Source organism: Rhinolophus sinicus, chromosome 1 (genome assembly GCF_057876585.1).
Source record: "Rhinolophus sinicus isolate RSI-liver-muscle chromosome 1, RSI-T2T, whole genome shotgun sequence".
Taxonomy (NCBI): Eukaryota; Metazoa; Chordata; class Mammalia; order Chiroptera; family Rhinolophidae; genus Rhinolophus; species Rhinolophus sinicus.
Genome location: NC_142501.1, coordinates 209,767,822 through 209,792,442, shown reverse-complemented (window position 1 = coordinate 209,792,442; position 24,621 = coordinate 209,767,822). Strand labels below are relative to the sequence as shown.

Below are 24,621 nucleotides of genomic sequence, written 5' to 3'. Positions count from 1 at the left end.
ATAATGTTGAAGAGGGATCAAAGCCCTTTGGAGTTTGGGCACGCCAAGCCCAAATCACTGAACTTTTAATTACAGATTCAATGAGCAGCTAGACACTGAATGGAGAAGTGTGTATGAAGACCTTGCTTCCAGCCATGACTGTGTCACTAAGATTTTGGCCAAGGAGGCATGGTTTCCTCAATTATAAAATGAGTTAAGAATACCAACCCTGCCTTCTCTACAGAACGGTTGTAAGAATCAAGAACAAGCAACATGTACATATCTTTATTCTTTAATAATCGATTACAATCAAAATGTCATTACAATCAACACTGAGAACCGGAATGTCCCTGTGGCCGACATGGAGCTGGGCCACTTGGGTCTCCCTTTTAAGAAGACCTTGTTCATCATCGAGGTACCTGACAGGTTCCAGCCGCAGTGCTTTCTGGGTGTCCCATAGCATTTGAAGGTCATGTTTTTCCGGGACAACCCCTGCCAATGACTTAGCCTGGGGGTGTACTGAGACCTGGCCATTTCTGCCCAATATGGGACTCTCTTCTCTATGAGCAATCTTTGCTCTGGCTCTTACCAGTGGGCCGGCCAAGGCTTTCCAGTCTCCATCTTAGTCTGATGCTTTTCCTACTCATCCTCCTTCCTTCCTTCTTTCCTCCCACAAGTGTCAGACCTACAGCACAGCACAGCCCGAAGTCACTCCCTGTCTACTCCCATCCCTGTTCGCCTTTATCTTTCTCAGACATTACTTCTAATAAATGTTTGCACCTCTAACTCTTGTCTTGGCATCTGAGGTCCAGAAGACTCAACTAACATGGTTCCTCAAACCCTAAAGACCTAAAGCAACCCCTGTCACTATTTTAAATTTTCTATTTCTTTTCATGGGTTTTCATATGTGTAAGTATTGTGGGCATTTTAAGATGGTCAATTTCTAATTCTATTTCCTTGTAGCACCCATCATGCACTTAGGAATAAGAGGTACTAAAACATAAGCCATAAAATGCTAGCCAGGATCTATTCATCTACTTAAACAACAAGAAGAAAGCCAGACACATTTCTTGAGGACACAGCATGGAACGGTGCAGCCCCAGTGAATAAGTGAGTCAGTAATCTTCCAGTAGCTTTTTAGAGTGATGACTAGATTCTTCTTGCACCGGAGCCTGTGGTCGCCCTGCGGAGTCTGTTTACACGCTGGGCCTGAGTTGCTCAAACCCGGTTGAGAGTGAACAGCCACCATACTGCCCTCAGCTCTGATCAGTCTCTTCCTTAGGGGCCAAGGTCCAATTTAAACACGCTTGTCTCCTAGTTCCCCTGTTACTCTGTGCAGATAGACTCCAAGATAAGCTCAGTTGGGTCTCTAGAGTTCCAGCTTTACAAGGAGCACCTTCATCCAGTGCTGACCATAGAACTTAGAGGCATTAATTCACATTGATCTTGTGAAAGGAGACAGCCGTGCACGGGCTCCGCTGGTTGGTAGATGCTGGGAACTCATCTCCGAGTGCTCATTGTCTGCTATTTTGGACAAGAGATAACAATGGGCATTGTTTGTTTTAGTTTCATTGCCCGTCTCTTGCCTTCTAATTCTATTTTGGTTATCCTTCTGCGTTAAAGCTACAGTTACATAAATACTCCATGAATTTCACATGGAGGCTTTGGTAACATTAGAAGGCATTGTGTACTCTTAATTTCAACCAGAACTCTTTAAAACAAACAAACAAAAAAGCCGCAACACAGAAAACCTACTGCACTATAGGAGTTTATTTATTTATATATGTTAAAGTGGATAAATCTGTATTTCAAGTTCTCTCTCTCTCTGTCTCCCTCCCTCTACCTCTCTCCCTTCCTCTCTGTAATTTATCTTTTTAACTCGATTGCAACATTTCATAGCACAAGGAATATACCTGGGAAGATGTGCTCAGAACGAATCAGGCAAAATGGATAAAAATCTGGGCTTGCTTCTTATACTGAGTAAGATCAATAACTCCTTTGAGCCTCTTTCCTCATCTGTATTGTGAAACAGGAATATAATTTGATCCTCTTAGTCTTGAGTGGGACCATATGACGTGTGCAAAACAGCACTAAGTGGAGAGCAGTCTTTTTTCCTTTGAATGGAAATCCACAACTTTAATTTTTAAAAACTATACTTTTATTCCGATTCAGCTCACTTTCTTACTATACGAGTCCGCTAATCCTATTTGCCTTAAAGCCACTCTAAACAGAATATCCTGCAGACTGGCCATTTCACACCATGGTAAAAGCATTTCTGATTTCTGTCTTTAAAGTGATATTCACACGTGCTCTTTTTTTCTATACCACATTCCTTTCCTATAATTGAATTTCCAGGATACCAAATTAAATAGAGCTAACATTTGCCAGCACATTTGGCATAAGGAATCATGAAAACACAATACATTTTCATGTCCAAACAGTTCTGAAATAAAGGCCGCACCAGGTCCTATAAAAGAGCATACGAGTAGATTTGGGAATCTCACCTCGACTTGTCATGTGTTAGCCACACACATTGAAGCAATTGTTGTGACATGTGTTGGTCAGTTGTAACAGGAGTAGAAGGACTATCTTTACAATTTTGTCTTTAGAAGATTTGTTTTTAAAAGCTAGGTTTTATTTTTGCATCTTATAAATATTTCTTTTGTGGCTTGAGCTTTCAAAACCATGATTGATTTTCCAATTTCCACTATAGAATTTTTTTTCTTTTTTTTTTTTATGAAGAAATGCCTTTAAATCCACAGAAAATAATCTTTTGAAATAAATGGCAAATAACAGAGGCATTGAATCCACTGAGCTGAAGAGGAAACAAAGACCAAGCTACCAAGGTGAGAAGTGTCTGTTGAGAGCCAGTGGCTGAGTCAGGTAGCATTGTTCCCTGTGAATCCCAGTTTTATCTTTCCCGTCAATTAGTATAATTGGAAAATACTTGTAGTGTTCAATGATGTCTTCCACTGAATCGAACTTCTGAAACACAGAAAGGAAAGTTCATGAAAATTAAATACCTTCTGAGTCCTCAGGGTAAAGTACAGATGTTTAGTTTTACTTAGAAAAGAAGTTAACTCATTAAACATTTTTTCGATTGTAAAGGTGTGTCCCAAAGTGAGTTTTAAAAAAATGGCTGTGGCAGGCAAGCTCCTGAAGGGTGGGTGATAAGAATGATCAGATAACGAGGGAGAATAAAGGCACTTGGGGAGAGCAAAGGTGAGGAGGCCAGGGCAGCTCTCAGCTTCCCGTGTTTACCAGAATCGGGGCTCTGGTCAAGCGTCCTGTTGTTATCACAGGTTCCCTAGGGGAAGCCATTCAGATGAGTTCCATGAGTTAACTGCACCGCAGGCAGCCACGGGGAATCCGGTGCCTCCCTCACCTCGTCCACAATTGTGACAAATCAAAATGTAGAAGACCAAGGCTTGCCCTTCACTTAGTAAGTTGGTGGGAAAGGCCTGCAGTGAACCTCCCTCCTGCCAACTTCTCTTGTTCTAATAATTCTAGTGTAATTAGAAAGACCGATGATGACTGCAGGGCGGCTGGTAGCTCTTCGCCAATTTAGGTTCCTTTCCTGGGCTTCTTCTGACATAAAACGCAGATCATTACACTTTTATGTTTCTAGAGATAAAGAACTGGCGATTTGACAGATAGTAAGATTATTTCAACTTGAGGGGAATCAGGAAGTGCATTGTCGAAGAGAGCGACTTGAAATGGGCTCTACATTCTGGGTGATTTCGACAGATCATGGTAGAGATGACACAGCCTGAGGGAAGGGCCCCACAGTGGGGACAACTTGGGGAAAGAGTTGTGGAGGGACAATGCCCCCACAGGGACCAGTCTCGGATTCACTCCATTCCTGTTCTTGCTAATGTCTGCATCAACAAACCTCCCATTGTCCCACTTCAGCTCATTTGAGTTGGGTTTTGTCTTTCCCACTGAAAGATTCCTGATTAAATCTGTAAGTGACTTGCTCCTCTGGGCCTGTTACTGGATCTGTGCATGGTTATTAATGCGATAAGCTATCTGTCTACCCCTAGTAAGTATACAATAAATATTAGTTCCTGCCTGATGCTGAGGGGAGGTGGTTGTCCCATTGTCCAACGGGGGGGTAGTAATGGGGATAGTAAATGAAGGGCCCGTGGAGCCCACAGACCTGCGATCCAAGCGGGTCTCTCCCACTCACTAGCTATGTTTCTTACACCCTCTGTCTCCATTTCTCCATCTATGAACAGTGATGGTAATATTGGGAAGTACCTCTGAGCTCTCACAATGGCCTCTGAGGGCCGAGGGCCATTGTGAGGGTTAATTAACACATACACAGCATTTAGAAGAGAGCTGTACATACAGTGAGCGCTCAGTAAGTGTCAGACATTACTATGACCTCCTCCCTTCTGGCTTTGCTGTGAACATGAGGAAGGAGGAACGAAACCACTGGAGAAGTTTATAGACGATCACTGAAGACTTTAGGAAGAAAGGAAATTTTTGTATTTCATTTCTGGTTATAAAGTAAAAACACTTTTCTCTCTCTTTCTTCATACTTGACAAAACCAAAAGGGATTTAAGAGAAAAAACTTTTCATGGAGAACTCTTCTACATCATCGGTTCACCCAAAGGCACAAAGGAAATTTTCTTTCCTGGTATGAATCTTCAGAAGGAAAATGTTTGCTTTGTATTCTCACTCCTGTTTTCTTTAGGAGGGTCCCGAAATAATGAATTCCATTTTAACCATTTTTATAATTTGCATGGATGACATTTTATATGAAATTGTTGTTTCAACAAGTAGGGAGCAAGAAAGGCAGGAACAATAAATTCTACTGTCATTTCTTATTGTTGAGTTCTGGTGATAAGCCTGCAGCTGGCATACTACCCTAAAGAGACTTTTACAAAAATTATAATCAAGCTCTTACTTTTACATTCAATGATTTTTTTCAGGAGGACAGCAAATGTCACCCTAACATTGGACCTTAAAATTTGTTGAAACCTTTTGTGTTTGCCCTATCTACCCACTGTAGGCAATGTTTCACTGCCTGGATGGTAAATAAATCCATTTGGGTACACACATGGGAGTGAAAAAGAACAGAGAGAAAGAGAGAGAGAGTGGTAAATGCAGAGAGAGAGGGAGTCGAGCAGCAGGCAGGGGAAGTGAAAACGACTCCCATGGGTAAATGGTCTGTGTCTTCTAGTCTTCAAAGCTTAATTTATCAAGTAAACATCTGTCATCATTATCAGCCACTGATCGTAAACATTGCAGGACAAGGAAAGGTCTGATGATTGACACTGCTCCCTTCTACGAGTTCTCACAGAAATGTTGACACGTGACTCCTCCACTTAGGCAGGGCTGGCATTAGTAGGGGAGGACGCTCTGCAGACTATGAATGGCAGGTGCCTCTCTGGCTGGCAGGGCTGGCATTCTACCCATCGCTCAATATTCCCAATCTTGCCTCTGCTTGGGTGCATGCATAGATAGACAGGCACAGGTTCACAGGTGTCCCCTGGGTGGCAGGGACTCCACCTTACTCCATTCTCTGTCCCCAGAATGGAGCACTGAGTCTAACATAGCGTAGGCATCAAATTAATACCTGGCCAAGAACTGAGCAAATGGGTACAGTGGTCCCCCCAAATATGCCATACCTTCATCCCTGGAATCTGTGAACGTTACCTTCTATATCAAAAGAGTGGCTATTACTTTACGTGACTAGAGTTAGGATAAGTTGAGAATCTTGGGAAGAGGAACTTCTCCTAGGCTATCTTTAAAAGCAATCATGTGTATTCCTGTAAGGCAAGCAGAGGGAGATTCATTCCGAGAAGGGGAGAAAGCAGTGTGACCAGGGAGATAGAGATTTGAGTGGTGTGGCCACAAGCCAAGGAAAGCCAGCAGCCACCAGAAGCTGGAAGAGCTTCCAGAAGGGGTATAGCCCTGCCGATGCCTTGACTTCAGATTTCTAGCCTCCAGAACTGTGAGAGAATACATTTCTGTTGTTTTAAGTCACCAAGTTTGAGGTACTTTGTTACAGCAGCCACGGGAAACTAATACACTGGGTACTCCCTAAATCTGAATTCAGACATGAGTTTCTAGCTCATGTGGCTAACAGGAGGAACCAAATACCTAATATGCAGTAAAACAGACCTTTCCAGACTTATTCTTCACAGGCGTATGTGGGTTGCTTGCCTTCTCTGCTCATGAGAGTTTTCTGTGTGCTTGCCTGCCTTCTAGGGTGGGGATGCAGTGGGGAGACCTCGTCCGGGCTCTCCTGGCCACATGTGAGCTTTTTCCCGCCTATGCCCAGGGGCGCACAGATCTAACAAGAGGGCTTTCAGGACACAGTTAAAATGAAAAAAAAAAACCAAAAAACAAAAAACAATACTTATTGAGCATCTGCCCTATGTGTCTTGCACTCTGCTGACATCAGCTCATCTTAATTCAAATAACTTCCTTGAGACAGGTGTTGCTGCAGTGTATGTGTGGTTAATTCTAAAGTGTACAAGACAGCCAAAAAGCCATACAGAATCCAAACTACCCTGGAACCCTGCGTCTCACTACGTTTTCCCTGCAGAGTCAGAGTAAGATGCTGTTTCTTTATTTGAGCAACAGCTGAAGAAGCTACTAGTGGGCACACGTTTAGCAGAGTCCCGCTGTATCAAATTCTGTTATCTTCTTTTTAAGATGGGAGAGTCTTCCTGAGCAAGACACAGGGCTCCCACTGTGACAGGGCTAAGGGAAAGGAGAGAAATCGTAACTGTCTCACTCTTAGATCAGGGCACGGCTCCTTCAGAGGAAAGGCAGGAAGAACTACCTGTAAACGATAATTTTCCACCCAGTTCCTGGCACATAGTAAACTCCATGTAAGTGTGGACTATTATTCTGGGATGTTTGCAAGTGGGCTGTGGATTGTTGGCATTTGGCCACGATGTTATCTGAGACTATATGAGGAAGTCTGTATTTTTGCAGACTACACGGAACCCCAGCTTTGCCAAATACTAGCTGTTACCGTGGACCAGTTACTTAACATTTCTGTGCCTCAGTTTCACCATCTATTAAATGGATATACGGGCAGCATTTACTTCACATACAGTGTTGCTATGAGGATTAAATCGATCAAGCTAGTTAATCATTGTTAACTGCACAGAATAGTGCCCATGTGTAGAAAACATAGGTAAGTGTTAATTAAATCAATACATGGAAAGGAAACTCTTGCTTGGAGGATATACGGGAGGAGAAAAATGCCTTAATCACATACAAAGTTCTTCTTAGAATAGGCATTGGAATCCGTCTGGGATTCCGGTTGAGAATAATTAGAGCAGTTCACCTGGCAGCTGATGGTCTAATCTATGGGGTGTCGTAGATGACAGCTGTTTACCTGCCGACACAGTCAGTGAGCCGGGTGACAATCTGATGGAATGTCATTAGGATGTTACTCAGAGCCACTGTTCTCTCTTTTATTAGCAGGTCACAGTATGGCTTCTTGGGAAAGAAAGCTGTAACCTCTTCAGGTCTCAGTTGCTTCTCTGGTGAAAGGGGTTCAATAGTGGGTCCTTTCCAGAGTTTCAAGGTCAAGTGAGAGAGCAAATGAAACAGCATCTCACAGGGGCTCTGCGGGCACACGTCAATGCGCATGGCTTCCATATTCTGGATTCTCTAAGGAAAGGAGTCCTTCATCCCAAGCCTTTAAAAATCACATTAAACTTGTTTTTAATGAGAAACTTTATGAGTTGAAAGAAGATATAGAAGGATAAAGGGATATTGAGCTGGAAAGTCCATTAACCATAGGTATCTAGCTGAGGGAAATTATAGCCTCGATGCTAAAACGACTCAGTCATAATAATGAAACTATAATAACTCACATTTATGGTGGAGTTGATACGTTCCAGGCAGTGCTGTACTCCACATTTATGGACTCACTGATCCTTATCACAAAAGGAAAAATTGGCGGCTATTTTCTTTAGTTTTGACGTAGCATTTTCTTAATCTGGCTGTATTTGGCAGATTGATATATTAATCTATTCATTTGTACTCTCATGGATGCCAAAACTTTCCCGGGCTGTAGCGAAGCCTGGTGGTCTGACGTCATGGCAGCTTGGCCAGTGCTGACCACAACTCTCCAGCCACCCGTGATTCTCAGAAAAGTGCTCTGGGTCAGACACTGGGTTTAAGCGGAAATCTCCACGAACCTGCTCATAGGAGTTGCACAAATGTGCCCACCTGAAGCATTTTGGCAGCCCTGGCAATATTCCTTATTTTGATATCTATTGAAGAAAAATAGATATTTGGTGTAAGTTCTGGTTTATTACTGTATTAGTTTGCTCGAACCTCCGTAACAAAGTACCACAGATGGGGGAGGGTGGGAGGGATTAAACCTCAGACATTTGTTTTCTCACAGTTCTTGGAGGCTTGACGTATGAGAGCAAGGTGTTGGCAGGGAGGTTTCCTTGGAGGCTGTGCTCCTTGGCTCGTACATGACCGTTCTCTCTCTGTGTCCTCACATGGTCGTCCCTCTGTGTCTGTGTCCTAATCTCTTATAAGGACACTAGTCATGTCGGATTAGGACCTGCCCTAGTGACCTCATTTTACCTTAATCCACTCTTTGAAAACCGTATTTCCAAATACCATCCGTCCCTTTCTGAGGTTCTGGACTTCAACATATGACCTTGGGAGTGAGGGGACACGATCCAATCCATAATACACACCAACAGATAAAACTGAGGTCTGGAGACGCTAAGTGGGAATCACTGAATTATAGAAATCTAGACTCGAAAAGAATATTTACATCTGAGGAAGCTAAAGCCCAGAGAAGTTACATGGATAGTCTGAGCTCATAAATGGTGACCCAGACATGGAACCCGACTCTTCCCTCCTTCCTTCCCTCTATTCGTTCTTTCCTTCCTTCAAGAAGAATGGAAAGAACAGCCTGTCCTTGCCCTCTCACCACCTATATGTCTCTAGCCATTTACTTAATTTTCTGAGCCTCCGTTTCCCTACATGTAACATAGGAACAACTGTTATGTCAAAGAGTTGTTGAAAATTAAAAAGGAGGTAATGCAGCTCAACCAGGCCGAGCACAAACCTATGCAGTGAAAATCCATCTCCTTTCTTTTTGATTTATCGATAGTTACGAGTGAGTGCTTTAGTTGATTCATTCTTTCACCTGGTCGCCTAACAGCGGATCTGTACTGATAACGGGTGTGTTCCATGCAGTACTAAATGCTGACTGAGGTGAGCTCACCTTCAATTTGGGGATACAAACCTACGTACAGATCCCTAACACTAACAGATATCATCAGAAGTGCCTGCGGTGGGAGTTCAGCCCTGGGGCTGGAAGGAATGTGGCATTCATGTGGAGGCTTCCTGGGAGGCAGATTTTAGGTATGTCTTGAAGAGTGAGTTTTCTTTAATGGGCAAAGCAGGACAGAAGATGCGTGGGATGGTCAGGATTGGGTGCTGGCCCGGGGGCTGAAGTGTAAGCCGTGTGTGGGATGCTTGTGGAAGGGGGCTGGGAGGGTTAATTACATTCTCCTCCTCCAGGGTGGGGTCCTTTTCTCCTGTCCTGTGGCCCTGGGGATGTGCAGATGCCTTGGCCAGCACCCCCCAAACTCGCCCTTTATTTGTCTTTGACATGGAAAAGGGAAGCCATTGCATTATACCCACTTCATCTCCTCTGAGTCCTGTCCCCAGGGCAAACTGCTGGTTCCTCTCCAGGAAGCGGATTTTCACATTGTAGACTTTGTTTCCATAAAACACCACCAAAACGTAGGGTTCAGCCTGGGATTTTGTGGAGCAGTCTCGGACCAAGAAAGTGCCATCCTGAAGCGAAAGGCAAGAATGATTATTTCCTCAGGCATGCCAACGTCCCACCCTCGCCATGGTGACAACAGTGACGCTTGCGTGGATGAGATTCCCCAACGGCTTTAATTTTTGGCAAACTAGTTCTTGATTCAGTTTAATTCAGTGAGTATTTATTGAGTGTCAGCATGCATAAGGGTTCTTGTTACTGTCTGAGAAGTGCTGCAGTCAGATCATGGCACCCCCTTCTTCCAAATCTCCTGACATTCCCCGCTGTCCTCGGCGTCGTGCCTGCAACCTAGCCTGACAGTCAGGGATAAATGCACCACCCTGTTTTGTGGTTTTATCTTGTGTCACTTCTGTAGTCTCCAGTCCCTGCCTAGATCCTGGCTCCAGTCACGCCACCACTTCCCAATGGCACCATCCTGCTTTGGGGCTGCACCGAGTAGCCTTAAGCTCGGCAATGATTTTGTTACAATGAATCTGGGCAATCCTGCAATCTAAATCATCTTTGGTAAATGGGAAACACATTTTGACAAAACTAACAGACTAATAGAGGAAAATACGAAGTCATTCAACTGGGATATTGTTTTCTGAGTGTTTTGGGGGGAGAAGGCAGAAACGGGCATGAAGGGGGAAGGGGGGCAGCAATGACTGAGCGCCCAGCCGTTGGCGGAAGGACACGCTGGGCCGTACACATTGTGGAGAGGGACCCCACAGAAGGCATTACCTTGTTCTCCTTCATTAACGCCTCTTCTACTGCCTGGCGACTGTACTCGCCAATGTACCATTCTTTGTGCTGGACATCCTGCAGGACAGGTTAAATGATGACTGTTTAGGGGTCAAAGGGAGGCACCAGTAATTTAATTAATGAAAATTCACTTTTGTCCCCACAGTGCTGAATCACAGTTTCATTGATAGTAGATGTGCAGTACGAAAATTCTGTCCCGGGTCTGGACCCAGAGAAAGTAACTGCAGCTTAGGAAGTGTGACACTGGCATGACAGAGTCCATGTGTCATTGCAACCAGAAATTTCACTCCATCTACTGCGAAAGGCAGAACGGATAATAAACCCTCCAGCTATCAATGCTTTCTAAGTCTTCACCTGCCGAAGCTGTTTGAGGTGGGATGTTTATTGTTTGTTCTGAAGCCCATGCCGCCCCAGTCATGAAAACGTGGGGAGGGATAGACACATGCAGACTGAGAGCAGCTTTATGCCACTTGCGTAAAATCTCATGCAGCAGAGCTAGGATTCGAACCTTAGTCTGTCTGGCTTTCTCCTTGTGCTTTGCTGTCTTATTTCTACCGATTGATTTCTTTCAGTTCTAACATCCACCGTAACAGAGAGCAGGACAGACAGAGAGGTGCACCCTGGGTCTGCAGTTCCCAAGGATTATAATATTCAATGATCCCCTGCATGAGTCCAGCACAGGAAGGGCCCCTCCTCAGCCCTCATCCTCAGTCCACCCCTGCCACAACCCCGGGAAGTTGGCATAGAAGGACAGTGGGGGCTCAGTCAACACCTGTCACCTGGTTGGCAAACCTAGGGATGTGACATCAGGTCCTGGGTCTCTCAGTCTGATTCTCTGGTCCTCTCAGCACAAACCTGACCCTTCCAAGATGAATGGCCCAAGCACAGGTGAGTGCCACGAGCCAGCTCCCACCTAACTCTGAGGCCTCACTTCCTGCCACCACCGAACCGGAGGACACAGGTCTGGCCAGCCAGTTGTGCTGGCCGTTCTGTGGACACCAGCTTCAGGGCTTGGTGTGGGCTGGCCCTGCATCCCCCTCCCCCTTGTTCTACCCAGCTCTGCCATCGTCTTCCATCAAGATTGGGATCAAAGTCGTCGCTTATTTGAGGCCTCCTTTGGAAGAAATTGCTTTATGTTTTATTACAGTACAAGTATATTGTTATAATTGTCCTATTTCATTATTAGTTATCGTTGTTTCTCCCGGACTGTGCTGAATTTATAAGTTAAGCTTTATCATAGGTTTGTATGTATAGGAAAAAACAAAGTCTGTCTAGGTTTCAGGCATTCACCGGGGGTCTTGAAATGCATCCCCTGTGAATAGTGGGGACTACTGTATGTAAGTCAAAGAATCTGGTGAAAGAGCAATATAAAATGTTTTACAGCAAAACACTTTTTAAAATATGAAAACCCAGTAATACGTAGCCAGAAGGGGAAAAATTAAAGTCACTTGTGACTTCCTTTAAAGCATTGTTCAAAAAAGCCCTATTTAGACGCTACCTTGATCTAGAAAGACAACGCAGAGGAGTGTCTAGTTTACCTTTTCCTCAGACCTTGGGGGGCAAGGTTTTCTCCAGCTCGTGTTTTTATAGTGAAGGGAATTTTCCTGAGGGCTGTAGCTGGCTGGAGACTGACATCTCTGAGGAGGGTTGGACTGTGTGCTTTCTTTATGATCTGGGAAAAGAGAATTCAATTAAATGACTTGTTACTACACATCTCAGATTGCCTCCCTCCAACACGGAGCTGGAGCCCATCACCCCTTCCTGTGTCTGTGGTAACCTTCGCCGTCTACACTACTGTCATCTCACTCTGGATGGCAGTCTCCTCTGGGCTGTTCTCTTGCTTCAACTTTTGTCCCCCGACCCCAGGGTATCCAGAGTCATCTTTAAAAAATGTAATTCTGACTTTGCTATTCCCCTTGGTGAAAATCCTTCCATGATTTTCTTTACACCCAGAAGAAAACTGAAATGTTTTACTTCTGTCAGTAAAGTCCTGAACAATCTTTCTCTTTTGATTTGTCCATCCATCCATCCATCCATCCATCCATCCATCCATCCACCCACCCATTCACACCCCTATCATTTGCTCTAGTCTGGCTGTAATAAACTTGTTCAGTTTCTTAAACAAGCTAAACTTGTTCCTAACTCATGAAACATTATTTTTTTTAAACGTGAAAGAATAACATTTTGTTTTCATGGAATACCACTTTTGTAACCTGAAAAATGACTGACAAACTATGGCTAGTCAGACTCAGGCATTTGGCAGATGTTTTGTTAAAAATGAACCAAGTGAGCCTGTTACTTTATGGAAAACAGCGGGCAGTTTGTTGCCAGTTGTAAAGTTAGACTTTTCAAATGCAGATTGGAATTTGGAAAAACTTGTGTTTGCCATCTTGACATAACAGCATCCCAATAGTTAGACTTGATGAGATTGGTGGTGTTACTTAGAAATGTGATTAAAAAAAATATTTCATAATGAAATATGTTAACATTGGAAAGATCTGCTTGGGTCTGTGAATCATTATTTTCCAAATGACTAATGTCTGATGCTACAAAATCATGCCTGGGGAAAAGAGTCCTTAAAAGAGAAGCTAGAACCTTAAACATAGGAATAATGCTAAAGACAGCTCTCCTTTAAAAATGTTAAAAGCTTCCTGTATTGTTTGGGAAGAGGATGTGAACTGCAGAGGTTTCAAATGCACGCATGCTTTAATTTAAAACATTAACACCAATGGAAGAATAGTATAACTTCCAAGAAAGACAAAGGAGAATAAAGAAGAGATGAACCCAATGTCTGGCAGGAAAAGAAACCAAAAGTCAATAAAAAGCAGGGCAAATAGGAGGCACAAAATAATATAAAAATGAATCCAAAATATTAGTAACCATAATAAATATCTGAACTGTAAACAGCATTTAAAAATCAGATGCAGATTGGTTTAAACATTCTAGTTATGTGGAGTGCTAATTACACATCTGAAATATAATGACACAGAGCGATCACTAATGAGCATGGGAACTGTATACCAGGCAAATACTAACCAAGAGAAAGCTAAAGGAGGTATCGTAAAAAAAAAAAAAAAAAAAAAAAAGACTCTAAAAACTTTATTTTGAATTCTAGCAAAGCAATACATACAGACTTATTATTGAAATGGCCACAGCTATCTTTTCAACACGATTGAAACAATAAGAACATACTTGAGAGAAGAAAATAACCATTATCAGCTTTTCCTATCAGTTTGCGTAGTGTACAGAACAGTCTTCAGTGATTATGAATTTTTCATTATATTGTGGCAACTGATTTACTATATTTCAACTCTTGAATATTTTAAAAGCCCCACTTGCAAAAGAGCACTGGGGAACAGCTATACGCATCGTAGCCTATTGGTAGAATGAGTTAAATAAAACAAAACAAACAAACAAAAAACCAACTTGGCCGTGCAATTTTCCCCTAAAGGCTAGTTGGGTCTTTGTTTAATCAATAAATACAATTCTGAGCTTATAATCCACTACAAGTATTTGATTGATTTTGTTCTAAAATAAGGGCAGCTAATCTTTGGAAAGATTTTACATAAAACATTGCATTTGAGTTTTACACCCCCACAAAATAGGACTCTCTTACTTGGAGAATGGAGAAAGGATGACACAGAAACGAAGAGGCTGACACAGGGTGAGTGGAAGGACATTGTGGCAATAAAAATGGGGGCAGGAGAGCCTAATAAAAATGGTATGGCTGTAAAATCATCCTGATATCAATAATTACTAATATTTTAAAATTCTTATGTATATCAAATTCTTAGCACAGTGCCTCACCCATATTAGTCATTCAATAAATGTTACTACTAGTGTTAACATTATTAGAGAAATGCAGCTCTAGACCTTCCTTTTGTAACTTATAATAAAAACATTTTTATTTAAATATCCATACATATTTATTAACATATTTTAATTTATCCTACATACAACTTAAAAAACAGTCTTATAAGAAAAAAGCCATATAATTGAAAGAACAAAATGCAGTTAGAAAAAACATTAGTGAACAAAAATTAAAAACAAACGAAAAAGAAAACAAATCATCCAGAGTCCCAAACTTAGAGAGTAATGTTACTATTTTGGAGTATAATCAAACCATTCTGGATCCTCTTCCGATATTTCAAAATATTATTTTTTTGTCCTGCGATCCATCAGCTTAGGCTCCTAATAATAGCTGAGCTTGAATTTGTTTATCAGAGAATTAGGTAGAGGCTGTTTATGAAGTAGTAACTGAACTACCCAGAATAACTAAACATTTCCCAAATCTTTTCTGACTTGTAAAATAAGGATGACACTATCTCCACCGACAGAGATGGAGATTTCACTCTTCTACCTGAAGAGGACATCTTCCCTCACCTAAGGAATTCCAATTAAAACCAGGAAGCTTTGAGAGCCCACTAGACCGAGAACTCTGAGAGCCTGGATTGAGAGTTGTTTTTGGGGCACCTAATTTCTGCCAGGTACTGCAATCCAGAGGTGAATTTTTATCTGGTAGAATGACCATGGTTCAGTCAGTTGGTGGACGGGCATGGAAGGTGCTTTTACTGGTTAGTTGAAGGGCGGGGCTGACTCTTTTTTGTATTTTTAGGGCCTAGCCCAATTTGGGGTATGAATCATGTGTTTGGTGAATATTTGTTGACTGAAAGAGGAATTAATGGTGTTTGAAGTTCTCTGGAGGCCCAAATACTCCCCCTGTCCATCCCAGGCTGTTTCTTGAAGCAACCCTGTTTCCTCTGAGAAGTGTAGAGAAAATCTCCGAAACCCCAGGGCAAATCATCTATGTCCAGCCTGAGGGTGCTTGACAGGACTGATGGCTGGGAAGTCCATCCACTTCATCTACTGCTGTGCCATTCGTCAATTGCTCTTAATTTTTTATGTGTGCAAGATTTTTGTCTTTCAAGTTAAGACTCTGGATTCCTCTTTAAGCCATGATTCTGTTTCCCATCCTTGCAGCACAGTGTCAAAACCCCGTGAATAATGCCCTGTCTGGGCCTGTCCTGCCCCTGGTCCTCCATTCTGGATACTCCAGGTCTTTTCATCTTCCTACGCTGAGATCTGGCCTCCAGGGTGACAGTTCCTGTCATGCGATTCTCAGGGACTGAGCCCATCCCATTAATCATAGCCACCTTCCTTTAAAAAAGTTGTCCTCTCTTGGGAAGCTGTTCCTGGCTGTATGTACATCAGGGGAAATGAGTTTTCCAACCCAAGGCCTAGATGTTATAGGGCAGAAACGAAATAAAGACATGAGGCCTGGGAGGAAACAGTTGGTCTGATTGGTTCAATGGACAGGAACTCCCTGGAGAAGGAAAGGGAATGCAGAAAAAAGGGAAAAATATTAAAATGTGGCTTCCAGAGGGCTGTGTGTGTGTGTGTGTGTGTGTGTGTGTGTGTGTGTGTGTGTGTGTGAACTCTGTGAGTTAATATTGTTATTTGAATTTTATGGATGGGAAAGTCGAAGCTCCAAGAATTAACCTGCTCAAGCTGAGCCCATTGTAGGGAGAGAGGTAGGGTTGGAACCAAGGCCAACAGAGCCCCGGCCTTTCCACTGTTCCCCATGGGGCCTGTTCCCTCCAGCCCTCGGCTCTCCCTTACGGCTCAGCAGAGAGAGGTTGGATTAGACCTACACACAGAGTCTCCACGGCACGGAGAGAGAGGAAAGAAAGACAAAAGAACATGACAGATGTAGTTTTGGACAACAGAACACTAATAATATCAAAACTGAACACTAATAGTAATCTAACACCACATTTATATGCTGCTCTCGTTATCTCTGCAGACAGGATATCCTTTTGATTTTTTTCTTTACAATCAGTAAGAGAGATCAGTTTTATTTTCTCCATTTCTCAGAATTTACTTAAGAGAAACCTATTTTATACCCAATGGGTGGTTGAAAACTAAGTTTTGTTAAAAACAACTGTTGGAGAGAATAGGAACAAGGGGAATCATAAGCTGTTGGTGAAACTAAATGATACGCCTACTTTGGAAAATCCACCAAGTACAATTGAAGAGAGGACTATCCTATGACCTAGAAATTTTGCTCTTAGAAAGAGAACTTACCACATTTTGTATGTGGGAAAACGTACACATTATGTGTAAGGGAAGACATGTACAATGTTTACAATAGAATGGTGTAAGAGGGAAGAAACTGGAAACCACCTAAGCGAACATATTTAATTACGGATAACAATTGTATTCACACAATGAAATGCTATCTCTCAGTGAAAACAAGCTAATTGTATACACATTGGTTCGGCAACTCGGAGGTTCACCAAAGCTACGTAAGTCACAGTGTAGGAATACTGCAGTGAGATGATTTACCTGTTCATTGTATAACTCTTAGGTAACGTGTTCTTACCTCTGTTTCGCAGGCTGTGGGTGCTCGTCATGACTGAAGAGCTAAAGAAAATGTTAGAATTGAAAGAATGTTAGTATTTCCCATGCTGGGTGTCATTCCGCTCAAAGGCAAGGTCAGTGGTAATGGCCAAGGTCACATGTGCAAAGCCATTCAGATTTTACTGGATGAGCTAGAAGCGTCTGTGTCATAAGCGAGAGGATGCTGGTCTTTCTGTCCTTTCTTCAGACAGGCAAACATTAGCTATGGCGCGAACTGACCCATGTGAGTTCTTTCCAGGTCACTCCAGTGAGCACCTACCGTGATGATGTACTTTTGGAAGCCATGAATTTACACTTGCCTTGTCACTACAGTAATTATAGAAAATAAGTGGCTGGTTGGGGCTTCTATTCTATAGGAATTATTTACCCATTGAAGGACAGTCAGCCATAGCAAGAAGAAGAGCATAGAAAGTAACTTATTCCTTCTTGAAATGTGAGCGAGGTGCGAAAACTGTGCGGATCAGTATAAGAAAACCCATAAGGAAAAGGGGATTATGAAAAATGAAAGAGGAAACACCAACATGCATTTCTAAGCACAATAATGATGTCACCGAGACTGTCTACCGATGGCTCTAGTTAGCACTTGACCTAATGTTTAGTTTTATCTGACATTAGCTGTAATTTCTGGTTCATTTCGTATTATGGTCAGCATTGTCATGATAAACTCTAGGTGCTGCCACAGTTAAATCTAGTTACACGGAACGTGCTGAATCCCAGGGCTTGTTCTCTTGACTAAAGCCTCTGGGTTAATGAACGACATCTAGCCCTTTTCTAGCACCGGTGAAATCAACTGAGTATTGATCTGGTTTTGTCATCTGCACAGAAGCCTGGGGTCTCACGGCCAGCTTTGAGATCGAAATGCTCACAGGTCACTCAACCAGCACACCATGCTGTCATCCCTGCTCAGACTTCTGCTGACATCCAAGACTTTGACTCTGTGAAAGTCTTTACTAGGAGCCAGAGGACAATTCTGATGAATATCTGGAAAAAAACCACGAAAATTTCTCTATCCTAAGCTTTTGGGATTTTTAGAAAGAGCCAAGAGAATAGAAATATCCTCTGAGGATATTCTAGGCCTCAAGTACAGACTTTATAAGGATAGAAGCAGAAGCAAAAACCAAACAAATATAAAAGACAATGAATGATTCTTGCATTTTGCAAACATGTGTTGAAAACTTACTGGGTACGTGGTATGTTTGGGGGAATATAAAACGAATAAGGCATGGCGTCTGCTCTAAAGCACTTCATTGATGGCAAGAAGACATCACAGCATCATAAGTGCGATGTGGGGGAAATGCTCCGACAGGTGTGCACACAGCACACGTTCCTTTGGTTTAACACAGACAAATAGCTTTGGATCTCCAGAACGGCTTCCTGGGAGACATGCTAACTGAGCTGACGTCTGAAAGGTGACTAGGAGATGGGTGAGGAGTCAGGGTGTGATCCAGGCAGAGAGAGCAGCAGCTGGAAGGGCGCAGCGGCAAGGGCACATGGCTTATTCTGCAAGTGACCAGAATACAGCTCCTCCTGGGTGGAAAGTAGGCTGTGGAGATAAGCATGAGCTATTGCAATAGTCCAGGCAAGATGGATGGTGGCTGGACGATGTTGGGAGCTGGGGAAACGAGGAGAAATGGATAGATTTAAGGCATGTTTTGGAGTGGAATTTGGGGAGTTGGAAATGGACTGGATGGGAAGAGTAAAGCTGGGAAAGAGGGGCGGCGATGGCTCAGTTGGTTAGACCGTGAGCTCAACAACAAGGTTGCCAGTTCAATTCCCACAGGGGATGGTGGGCTACACCCCCTGCAACTAAGATTAAAAACGGCGACTGGACTTGGAGCTGAGCTGCGCCCTCCACAACTAGATTGAAGGACAACGACTGATGGGTCCTGGAAAAACACACTATTCCCCAATTAAAAAAAAAAAAAGCTGGGAAAGAGAGCTTACCATTGACTGAGGTGAGAAAGTTTGTAGGAGGGTACTGTTAGTTTGGGAACGAAAGTAGAAATGAAGAGCTCAGTCTCCAACATTAGGAGTTTGAGATGCTTGTCCCCTGTTTAAGGAAGACTACACGTTGGGTAACTGGATGTATAGGTCTGGAGCTAAGAAGGGTGGTTCGGACAGAGGGTAGGGATTTTGGAATTTCCAACACGGGTGGACATTCAGCACTGTGGGGATGGACGAAAGTGCCTAGGCTCCGAGTGATGGAAGACAGGACCTCAGCGGGGCCTTAGGAATACCAGCATGTAGAGGTCAGCTTGGGGACAAATTCAAAAGGGGACTCAGGAGAAGAAGCCAGTTACCAGCGGAAGAAAAATCAGGAGATGTTGTTCAATATATTAAACAAATAAACAAGAGAAGCCAGACTATATCCAACAACGGCTGCAGATGTGGGTCTGACGGAGAGCTCATGACCTTTTCACGACCATATGATTCCCCCCCCCCCCCCCCCCCCCGTTTACAACATTACCTTAAGAAAGGGTATCATATTGAGGTATGGGGAAGAATACTGCGTCAGATTGGGCCTTAAAGAGAAAACAGCCTAAAAAGAGTTATGAAGCCATAGTCCTAATACCCACAGGACAAAGAGTGAGAACAAAGTTACGGAAGATGTGAAATGGGACAAGGCCAGAAAATGAAGGAAGGGAAGGAAATGGGGGTGAACTCACCCTCATGTGCAGGGCCTGGCAATGGCCGTGAGAGCAGAGAGTCACTGGGCACTTGCCACAGGCTTGGCTCTGCTCTCAGCTTCACGTGCACGAGGAATAGGGTTGCCCAAGGTCACGTGGTTTGCTAGTGATGAAGCCAGGCAATCCCTGTGAATTCCTCCTAACCACTATGCTATTCCTCCATCAGCAGGGTACACGCCCTATACATATTTATTAGACAAATAGACAGCATCTTCACCGTAGACAGACACCAGGGAAAGTCAGGATCCATGGGCTACATTTGGAGAATCAAGTCAGTGTAGGATCACGGGCTGCTGAAAAGTGGAGGTGGACCTGACTTCAATGGTAAGGGCCTCGTTCGTGTCTCTGGGTCTCATTTATCCCCTCTGAGAAATGGGTCACAACGATCTCCTGGATTCAGTGTGGCTTTAAGCGGGGGTCTCATGGATGGGGAGAAGTTCCCCAAGTCGGGACAGGGTGAAGAAGGGGAGACGATGGGGGAAGAGTGATAGGCATAGAAATAGCACGTGCAAGTGTCCTGTGTTAGGTGACAATGGAGAGGGGGAAAGTGGAAGGGGGCCTGAGCTGACGCTGAAGTCACAGCAGGCTGGGGGCCTTACAGCACTAATTGTGGAGGCCCTGGGTTTTGTTTTAAGGAAGACCCCACTAATTTACGGTGACCTTGGTCAATGCGTCACCAGCTTGAGCCTTAACCTTCTCGACTCTTCAGTGGGATGACAGTTTTCACAACAGCTGGATCAGGGACGTATTTAATCAGATAATGACATTTTCAAGCCCCGGCCATCTGTACAGTGCAATTCAAAAATAGAAGCTTCTGTGTAGTCATGAACTGAGTCTAGTTAGAAAAGGCCAACTTTCCTTCCCAAACTGATTAGCATCCATTGCAGTTAACCCCACCTAGCTGATACGCAAGGCTTCGAATCGCCCACGCTCTCTGGCACTCACTCAGTCACATACAAAGAGCAGGAAGAACGACACTGTCAGCTTCCGGAACTGCGGCGATCCCAGATTTCCATGGGGTCTCATCCCTGGGCTTCGTTATCCAAGGCCCAGGACTTCCCGTTTCTCAGGAAGCCTTGGCGAGTCAGCCGGCACAACACACGGCCTGACCCCAAAGCTGGGGTCCTGTAAGGGCTTCCTGGCTTCTTACCTGGCAACGGCAAGCGGGAGCTCGGGAGCACTCTGATTTTTTGACAGGTGAGATGATTCGGGCTTCACGGGATGATGAGGTGCTGTGTAAGGAAGGCAGTCGCATAATTTGGTCAGGTTGCAGAAGGAAAGGGATTGGGGCCTAGTAGAGGCCTATTGGAACCACTATAATTTTATCCAATAATCTCTGATAATGAGGAGCGGGCTTTCGGTGTTTGCCACAAACTGTAACCCACGGATTCTGCAAGGACCCTGGCTCCTGGGAATGGCTTCTCATCTAGGCTATAAAAGTTGCCTTGAATATTGAATATTCAATACTATCATCCAAAGTATTGAATCTGGAACTCATGAACTCCCTGAAATATGGAACGTTACATTGGATGGTATTTGGTATGGAAAGGCCTGAAGCGGAAGTGGACTGAAGAGGAAACGTGCATTCACATGAAAAGTTACATAGAAGCGTAAACAGAAAAGTTAAACCTAAGAACTGTTCTGGGCAGCGGAAGGCCTGGGGACGCCCAGGGCTGGCCCTCACACCCGAATTCTCAGCTCCCTCCTGCCCGAGGGCAGGAGAGCCCAGGAGCCTGGTGTGGACCAACCGTCCCGCTGGTTACCATCAGGCATGCATTTTCTCAAAATTTCCCCTTTGATCTTCAAGTTTCGAGAAGTTCTGCCAACCATATGAACTGGAGTTATTTGGTAATTACACATGCCATTGGTGTCACCACGTTCTCTTCTCCTTTTCGTCATGAATAGATTTGAACCAGCCATCCAGCATTACACACAAAGGGCACACAAGACTGCTACGGCCTGAAATCCCACGAAACACTCTCCCGGTTGCGGTTGTAAAGAATAAAGTTCAGGAAGCACATAGACACCTACGTGTCTTCATTTCGGTTGTTACTCTGTGCTCTCTTCAAGGTTGATCACGAAATGCCCCCCTTCGATGGAAGGACTGCGATTATTTGAAACGTGATGGAGTCAGTGACTGGTCTGCTAGTCATATAGCCTCTGAAAGCATTTCATGTCACCGATAGGCACCCAGAGACCCGCCCCTGGTGCTCTGGACAGTGTCACACTGTTGCATTGATAATCATTGAACCCAACACAACTACACCTGCACATGTCAGTTAGGATACTGGGCTCTAGTGTGGAAAAGGGCACAGTTTCCTTTAAGTTTCGAATTGACTTAGAATTGCCAACAGGCCCCCACGCCTCCATCAGGGGCCCTTGGGAATCTACAAACCCAGATGAGGCCTCGCTCCAGTCTAACTTCTTCAATATAAAGAAGAGCATGTTTGGCACCTGCAGAGGTGATGAACTTGGCCCAAACCACACAGTGAGTTGGTGGAGGCCTCTGCTGCTTTCTTGAAGCATGTTGCTTGTGTTAACACTTTGGGCCATGGCGCGGGCCCTTTAGCTCTGGTCCTAATTCATCCTTCTAAGTGAATGGTGAACAGTATGTTCACAGGGGCATGAAGTTTTTACCTGCTTAGCATCCTGCCAGCTAGCAAGTGTTGGATTGCATGCTTCCACAGCAAGGACGCCCACGTGTGTGCTCAAATGAGGGTATGTATGTGTGTGTGCATGGGTGACATTAAAGATAGAGAGACCAAGAGCTTCTCTCAAGCAGTGGAGCAGCAACGTCTTCCCAAAGTGGCAACGGGTGACAGTGAGAGAGTGAGCCTCCTTCTTGGCAGGAGTCTGTGTCTGAGGACCGACCACAAGCCCAGCTCCAACTTAACTCACCCTGTTCAGACCGGAGGATTCTTGAACAGACTATGAGGTCCTGGATCCATCTGGATCACTTCACACACCGCACACACACACGCTCATGCATCCCAGACCTGCATCATTAATACTTTCAACAGATGACTGTAAATCTGGAAACAGAACTTAACCTAATGGTATCAGGGTATGAAAACAAATGTAAACAGTTCACCTTTCTCTGTTCCAAGGACCTGTATAAAATGAAAAAAAAAACAGATGTTGAATAACTCTCGGTGACAGAGAACTTTACAACTATTCTATATGTGTTTTCAGAGCAATTGGTTAGTAGAATCGGGGCAGAATTTTTATTAGTATAGAGATTTTTAAAATCTATAAACACTACAACTAAAGACTAAAAGCAAAAATCAACATTTGATACTCTGTGTGTACCTGGCAAGCGTACCGTTTGCTGATGGGCCTGTAAGTCGCTTTGACTCCTCGGGAAGCAATTTAACCATGGCTGCCAAGAGCCTTAGAAATACTCTTCCTCGTATCCCAGAAATTCCACTGATGAGACTCTTTTTCTAAGAAAGCAACCTGAAGTCTGGGCCGAATTCCATGTACAAAGGTGTTCAGTATATCACCAGTGATAGTGTCAAGACAATGGAAACAGTTTCCATGCCCATCCAAGAGGGAACTGTTAAGCAAATTCTGGTGCTATGTTCATACACGTATTGTAATATTATAAATGTAAGTATTTATGTGGAGTATGGAATACAATTACCATAAGTATGCCTCAATGTTACATAGAAAGTTCAGGATAAAAATGTGGCTTATGACATATTTACATGCAGAGATGTGTGTGTGTGTGTGTGTGTAAAAAGGGATTTGAAGAGAAATGACAAAATACTAATAGAGTGTTTAAGCGAGGAGTCTATGGTTAATTTTCTTTGTTTTAAAAAAATGAGCATTAAAATAGTCACATTATTCTTTTTAAATGTAGCCATTTATCTTTGCAGACATTCCCTTTCTCTTTCTTTCCTAAATGGTGGTAGAATTCCCGATCACCCTTCATTACGAAAATCTGTGTGCTTATTGGACTTTCATCCATGGGCCCTACTCTGCTCTTGAAGAAGCAAAGAGGCTTACAAGAGGTACAATATTTGCTGACGTGTTTCCTTAATTGTAAATCATTTTCTAAAGTCCATTTCATGCAGTTGGGGAGGAGCTCAGGTATCATTTAGACACGAGCTTCTTAACTTGGGGGATGGAGGGAGTCCTTGGATGGCCTACTGGGGTCCATGAACCTTCTGACATTAAAAACTAAATGTTTTTTTCTATAAATATATGCATATATTTGTGTGTGTTAGGAAGGTTTATTATGTCTTTCATCAAACTTTCGAAAGGGTTTGACGTCCATGAACAGTTAAAGCCAAGGGCCTGCAGATGAGACCCAGAAGCGTTACCCAGATGCCCGCTGTTATCTTGCGGCTGAGCTGATTCTAGAGCCCAGGTCTCCCGATTGGCATTTGCTTCATGGACAAGAAACCTTTCGCAACAAATAGCTTAGCGAGGCATCATAAGTCTTATCTGAAGCCAACCAACAGACAAGCCCTTTTGTTTCAAAGACCGTGGCATCCCCCAGGGTTCTGGAAGGAGGGCATGCATTTCACCGTGGACAGCAAATCAAGGCAAATCTATAGGCTAAGTAAAGGGTAAGGAATCCATACTAACTAGTGGTTCAAAAGTCTCCCCTCTGAATCTTCCCCAGGACTTTGAACCTGGCAGTTCAAAGTGCTCAGTCAGATGCGGCTGTGGTTCCCAGGCTTGTCAAGGGAGGGGGCGAGCTGGGTGTACGTAAGGCTGAGAAGCCAACTGCCTGGGGGAGCAGTTTTATGTAATCGAGACCCAGGCAACTCTTTGCTTGAGGGCTATGAATTTAAAATCAAATCAGATTAGAAAAGTGGAGTGAAGTCTCTCTAGTTTCTCTACTTGAACTGTTTTTGGTTGTTAGAAAATCAAAGTACTTAAGTCTAAATAGTAATGCTTTCTTTATTATTCCCCTCCTTGCTTCCTTCCCGTCCTCTCTTTCTCTCCCCTCCACCCCCCTCTTTTTCTTTTTGCATTTTAGCTCAGTGACA

The 24,621-nt window shown here is 43.6% G+C and overlaps 1 protein-coding gene across 2 annotated transcripts in view; it reads right to left on the bottom strand.

The window, feature by feature from the left end:
• Positions 1–249: 249 nt before the first annotated feature.
• The window catches only part of CLNK (cytokine dependent hematopoietic cell linker), a 160,674-nt gene continuing 136,302 nt past the window's right edge, over positions 250–24,621 (bottom strand). For both annotated transcript variants that reach the window (XM_019716570.3, XM_019716571.3), the window contains exons 13-19: positions 22,713–22,731; positions 20,772–20,853; positions 16,897–16,937; positions 12,053–12,186; positions 10,494–10,571; positions 9,629–9,784; positions 250–2,964 (exon numbers count right to left, since the gene is read on the bottom strand). In XM_019716570.3, coding sequence (XP_019572129.3) covers positions 2,818–2,964; positions 9,629–9,784; positions 10,494–10,571; positions 12,053–12,186; positions 16,897–16,937; positions 20,772–20,853; positions 22,713–22,731 — 657 coding nt within the window. In that variant the 3' untranslated portion in view covers positions 250–2,817. The remainder of the gene's footprint in view (positions 2,965–9,628; positions 9,785–10,493; positions 10,572–12,052; positions 12,187–16,896; positions 16,938–20,771; positions 20,854–22,712; positions 22,732–24,621) is intronic.